Here is a 5,868-nt window from a genome sequence, read left to right as displayed (position 1 = left end):
GAGCCCTTAGAGAGCAGCCCTGTGTGGACAAACTTGGGTGTCCTGGTAGACAAGAGGCTGGACGTGAGCCAGCAGTGTGAGCTTGCAGCCCAGAAGGCCAACTGTTTTCTAGAGTGCATTAAAAAAGGGGTGGCCAGCAGGGAGAGGGAGGTGATTGTCCCTCTCTACTCAGCTCTTGTGAGGCCCCATCTGGAGTACTGCGTCCAGGCTGGGGCTTGCAGCACAAGAAAGATGCAGAGATCTTGGAATGAGTCCAGAAGAGGAGCAGTAAGATGACCAGAGGGCTGGAGCACTTCTCCGATGAGGAAAGGTTGAGGGTACTGGGCTTGTTGAGCTTGGGAGAAGAGAAGGCTCCAGGGAGACCTCATTGTGGCCTCCCAAGACTTAAACACAGGGGGAATGGCTGTTTGCAAGAGCGGACAGTGACAGGACAAGGGGGAATAGTTTTTAACTGTGACAGGAGGGGTTTAGGTTAGATATGAGGAGGAAGTTTTTCACACAGAGGGTGGTGATGCAATGGAACAGGTTGCTCAAAGAGGTTGCTGGGTGCCCCATCCCTGGAGGCATTCAAGGCCAGGCTAGATGTGGCTCTGGGCTGCCTGGTCTGGTGGTTGGCAACCCTGCACAGAGCAGGGGGACTGAAACTGGATGAGCATTGTGGTCACTTTCAGCCCAGACCGTTCTGTGAATCTATGATTCTGTAAAAGCTGACAAATGCTTGTATCAAATGTTCATCTTTTTGTCCTTTGACAAGCAGTGTCCCAAATCTAGTACAGCAAAAATATATTTCTATGCAGACTTTTCAGCAGTCATGTACAATAATCTTCCAAACTTCGGGTCTTCATATGGTATAAGTTATTAGAGGAAAGGCAGTGCCTTTTCTTAGTGGAGTAAAAGATGTTTGATGAGTTTCTCCAAGCTATGACATTAGCTTGACTTCATCCTGGAATAAAAGTTTGATGTGCTATTTTACTATGAAGTGATACTGTGTAATAGTATTTTGAAGAAAACAAGAGCAGAAAATAGTCCTGATTTCAAAGAGTTTTTTACATTTCTTTAAAGAATCCAATGTTTACAATTTTGTAGAAAATATTCAGGTCTGTGATGGCTTCATGAATTTTTAAGAAGTTATTTTTGGTAAGGTCATCTTTGGGGGTGAAAAATTAAACCTCAAGAGTTTTTTGTACCAATGAAGTTACTGAGTACTTACTTAATTTCTTATGATGTGCCTTTCTGTGTGCTTTGAGTTTTATCTGAAGTATCTCGAAAAGTGTAATGCGGGCTTTTAAACCCCCTTTTTTTCTTGTCTTGTAAATATTTTCCCAACTGCTACTTTTGTGTTTCCTCTGCTCTGCTCTCCCCTGTCCCCAGTAATATTCCAACTTCTAGTCTCTGGTGCTTTAGTATAGAGATAGGGTAGAGGTGGAAATTAAGTTTAAACCATTATACAGTCCTGTAGGCCTCTTTGAATTTACCTGGCTGGAAAACAAACAAACAAATATATATATATAAACAAACAATATATATATATATATCAGAGAATGCCCATTTCTCTTTGTAGAATGAGCTGTGATGCAGTTAGACTTTGTATGGGAAGCAGATATGAACATTACTGATTTCTGTCATGAAAGAATTCTTTTTTTTTTTTTTTTCTTTTTAAGGGCTACTTCTTTTCAGAATTTACCAAAAATACATCACTTTTTAAAATGTGGCATCATTACACTTGCTTGTTTATACCTATTGCAGAATTTTTTGCCTCTCATTCGTTTTGTTTTGTTGTTTTTTTTTTCACGATTGTTATTAGTTGTAAAATTTCTCCTATCTAGAACATTTCTAGAACATCTAGAATTTCTAGAACAAAGGGTATAATTCTGGAAATATCTGAGTGTTTTGGAGTAGGCTTCTTCAGACTGTTATTCTGAATTACTTCTGTAAGATCAGTGATAAACTCACTTGCCTTCCTTTAATGTCTGTAACTTGAGTTGAAGCAGCTAATCATACAAAAGAAGGTTCCAGGTCTCTAAAATAGAACGAAAGCATGGCATTTGACTGTAAATAAAATGCTGACTATGTAGGTAGATGAGTAGAATCAGAGCTCCCTGAGCACCCTACACAACAGTCACTTAGATTTAGAACTGATGGTGGGTTACCAGGCAGGAGTCTAAGCGACTAAACACAAGCATTGAAGTGACGAAAAAAAATGCAGTGCCACTTTGCTGAGCCAATCTGGCAAATGTTTGTGATCTGCCTGACAAGCAGCGTTTGATCTAGTACACCTTCCAAGAACTCGGACTTAAAGATCCTCAGGAAGGCTAGTGAGTATTAAGTGGGAGTACCTCATTCACAGGGCCGTGTAGTAACTGTATGTTACCCACATCAAATTAATTGAATTGCAAGATCAAAAAAGTAGCCTGGGAACAGCAGTTGCTGATGGATCGGATGCTTACTAACTACTTTGGCCAGGTGAAATATGGCGGAATCTTCAGGAATGTAAGTTATCCGCGCGTTCCCCAGGAAGATTACCAAGTTTTAAATGTGTAGTTTAAGATTTTGATTCCCAGTATTAAATGTTTATTACAGGTCAATGTGTTCCATACAAAAAGTTAAAAAATAGAACTACAGAGGCAGACTAGGTTGTTTTCAACTCTGATGTCCAAGCAGCAGTTATTTTAATTTGGGCATAAGACAATAATGCCACTGTGTGCTTCTGTGCTTCCGACGTGCAGATATCTTGAGTGTCTTCCTGCCAGTGATGCCGTTCCCCCTTGTCCTGTGGCCATCAGAGCCTGGGAAGTCGGTCAGCACACGCACTAGAAATGCCGGCTGCGCTGTTGACCCGCAGGCCTTTCCTAGACTCTCTGCTGTGCCGTCCCAGCACGGGCGCGGTGCGGAAGGCCTGAGGGAGGCCATCCTTGCTCCCCAAGGATGCTGTCAGCACCGGGCCCCTGGCTCCGCACTACCCACAGGAGCCACCGCCCTCCTGCGTGTGTGCCGCGCCCTCAGCCCCGTGAGGTGGTGACCGTGATGTCACAGTGGTGGCAGGGAGCGGCCATTGTGACCCGCGGGGCCGGGAGCAGAGCTAAGGCTGCTGGGCTGGGGCCGAGCTCAGTGCGGCCTGGTGAGGTGTGGAGAGAGCACTGACTCTCTTGTTTCTCGCCGACGATGCCGAACATGTTCCAAAGGAACGAGGAGGAGGCCTCCAACTCTGGGGAGCCAGGTGAGAGCACCGTATCCCTGCACGCAGCTCCCCACTGCTGGGCAGAGGGCTGCTGGGGCTCTGCCTGTAGCTGGGAGGGGGGGAAGGGGCGAGCAGGGGCTCCCCAGCGCCACGGACAGGCAGGGCCCCTCTGCTCGGGCCCAGCCAAGCTATGGCTGACTACTGGCACCACTAGGCCTGCAATGCCCCAGGGACAGCCGGCCCTGCCAGGTGCTCACCGCTGCTCACGGTTGCTCTCTCCTTCCTCTGCAGAGTGCGTGCTGTGCCGCAGGACACGGGTCAACCCGGACACCTGCGGGCAGATGTTTTCCACCGGTGGGCTCTGTGCCCACCAGTTCTGCTTGGTAAGTTCGCTCAAGGCCTCGGGCTCCTGCCAGGGATGCTCCCTGCCTTCCTGGCCTCACGAGATCGCACTCTTTTCTCTCCTACAGTTCTTTGCTGATGGCCTCTTGGAGTGGAGAAGCCCGCTGGGAGAACTTTTTGGCTTCTCCCTTCATGCCGTCCAGCATGCAGTCCAGCTGGCAGACCAGAAGGTGGGTTCCTGAACTGAATGGGGAGTTTGGTGTTGGCAGAGGCTCACACCGGCTTTGCCTGGGCCCAAACAAAGTGATCGCGGCCTTTCCAACCGGCTCCGGGACAAAGTCCCACCACAGCAGACCAGCCTCTGTGGTGGGACTCTGCGCCCTGCCCAGAGAAGTGGGGTCAGCCATGGAGGCCCCGAGCCCTCCACTGATGGGCACTGGTCTGCTCTTTGCAGCACTGCTTTGTCTGCGGCGAGAGGGGAGCTACCATCAGCTGCGCGCAGACAGGCTGTGAGCGCAGCTTCCATCTGCCCTGCGCCGAGGACGGGGAGTGCGTCACCCAATATTTTGGGCAGCACCGGTAAGGGCTGGCAGCAGCAGCCAAGCTGCCGTCCCTCCCTGTTCCTCCCGGGGAGGTACCCGCAGCAACACCTCCCAGCATCCTGCCAGAGCCAGAGCCCAGGCCTGGAGCTCTCTCCTGGTCCTCTGCCCTCCTTACAGCACTTCTCACCATGCCCATCCTTTTCTGTCCTCCTGCCCAGGTCCTTCTGCTGGGAGCATCGCCCTCGACAGGCAGCGGAGGCAGCTCCATCTCAGAACGCCTCCTGTGTCATCTGCCTGGAGCCCGTGGGGGACAGCACGTCCTACCACACCATGGTGTGCCCGGTGTGCAAACAGGCCTGGTTCCACCGGGGCTGCATCAGGGTAGGAGCCCTCCCCTCACCCTTTGGGCACGGCTGGTGCTCAGCAGCACCCAGCCCTGCTCACGCTCACGCTCCTTGTGCTTCTCCTGCAGAAACATGCCTTACACGCTGCCACCATGCGCTTCTTCTGCCCCGTCTGTGGAGGAAGAACGCAATTCAGGTCCCAGATGACCACACTGGGGATCCAGATCCCAGTCAGGTTGGTGTCCTTCTGCCCGGCTCTGCAGACACTCGGGCACAGGAGCTGTGCCTGCCCGGGAAGGGCCCAGTCCCTTGCCGTCTAGCAAGCACTGTTCTCAGCTTCATGGAGAAGCTGGGAATGAGCTCAAGGTAGATGAGCAGGGATGCCCCAGATCTGCCTCACACCTGCGGGACTCATCGCATTCCCTCTGTTCTCTGGCAGACGACCATCTTGGTGGGACGATCAGGACTACCAGTCTCTGAGAGAGAGGCACAGGCGGTGTGATGCCAGAATGTGCATCTACCTTGGAGGCAGGGAGAGGGCACAGGAGAAGGGGTGAGTGACCTCCGCAGTCCTCTGGGGCTCTGCGTGGGATCTCAGCCTCAGCACAGGCTGGGGGAGCAAGGATTGAGTGCCAGAGCCGTGCCGGCTGCTCCCTGCCTTGGTTTGCTTTGTCCTCACAGCCACAACCCCTTTGCTTCCGCAGGCGCTGGCAGCTGCTGCTCTGCAGCTCCTGTGGCTCAGAAGGCACGCACCGGAACTGCACCTTCTGGGCCACCAGCGGCAATAGCTGGGAGTGCGACACCTGCGCTGCTGCGGGCACCGGTAAGAGGCAAAGAGCCGCATGCCTCGGGGCCTGGCCAGGCAAGGCCTGGCAGCAGGGGCTCGGGGTGGCCTTGCCCGTGCCATGAGAGATGGCAGCCTGTCCTGCCCTGGGGCTGCATGTTCATCCTGATGACCTTCCTGTCTCTCCTTACAGCATCCCGCCCCCAACTCTGACCTTGCCAGCCCCAGCGCTCCTAGCCAGATGGTAATGGGGCCATCCCACAGCTCCTCGGGACCTGAAAACATCAGCCCTGGTCCTACCAGCCAGGCAGCAACAGGCCCATCCTGCAGCTCCCATCTGCCTGCAGCAGAGCAGGACACCGCTCAGCAGTGCCAAGGACGTGGTAGGAGGAGACGGGCACCAGCTGCAGATGCTGAGACCTGCTCCCAGATCCCTACCAGACAGAGGACAGCGCAGTCCTCCAGAAGCTCCCGGGCAGCTGCACGTAGACAGCATCCCAGACAGAGGGGGAGCAGCCACACAAGAAGCCGATCCCCATTGAACGGCCAGGCCTCGGGCTCCCGGAGTCAGCCCAGAAGATGCCGTGGTGGGAGCCGTACGACAGCCCGAGGTGCTCAGAGAAGCACCCGCACCTCGGCCACACCAGCAGCATCGAGGTCCTCGAGGGCTTCCCCGCT

The 5,868-nt window shown here is 52.8% G+C and overlaps 1 protein-coding gene across 1 annotated transcript; it reads left to right on the top strand.

Moving 5' to 3' along the window:
• Positions 1-3,162: 3,162 nt before the first annotated feature.
• Positions 3,163-5,403, top strand: LOC140264581 (PHD finger protein 7-like). The gene is made up of 9 exons (XM_072360436.1): positions 3,163-3,217; positions 3,470-3,561; positions 3,649-3,750; positions 3,975-4,099; positions 4,281-4,404; positions 4,535-4,641; positions 4,846-4,959; positions 5,111-5,229; positions 5,384-5,403. Exons 1-9 carry the CDS (start codon positions 3,163-3,165, stop codon positions 5,401-5,403), a joined length of 858 nt encoding a protein of 285 aa, XP_072216537.1.
• The last annotated feature ends 465 nt before the right edge of the window (positions 5,404-5,868 follow it).

The sequence above is a fragment of the Excalfactoria chinensis genome, chromosome Z (assembly GCF_039878825.1).
Source record: "Excalfactoria chinensis isolate bCotChi1 chromosome Z, bCotChi1.hap2, whole genome shotgun sequence".
Classification (NCBI taxonomy): Eukaryota; Metazoa; Chordata; class Aves; order Galliformes; family Phasianidae; genus Excalfactoria; species Excalfactoria chinensis.
Note: the sequence above shows the minus strand (reverse complement) of the source record. Positions and strands in the feature narration are given on the sequence as shown.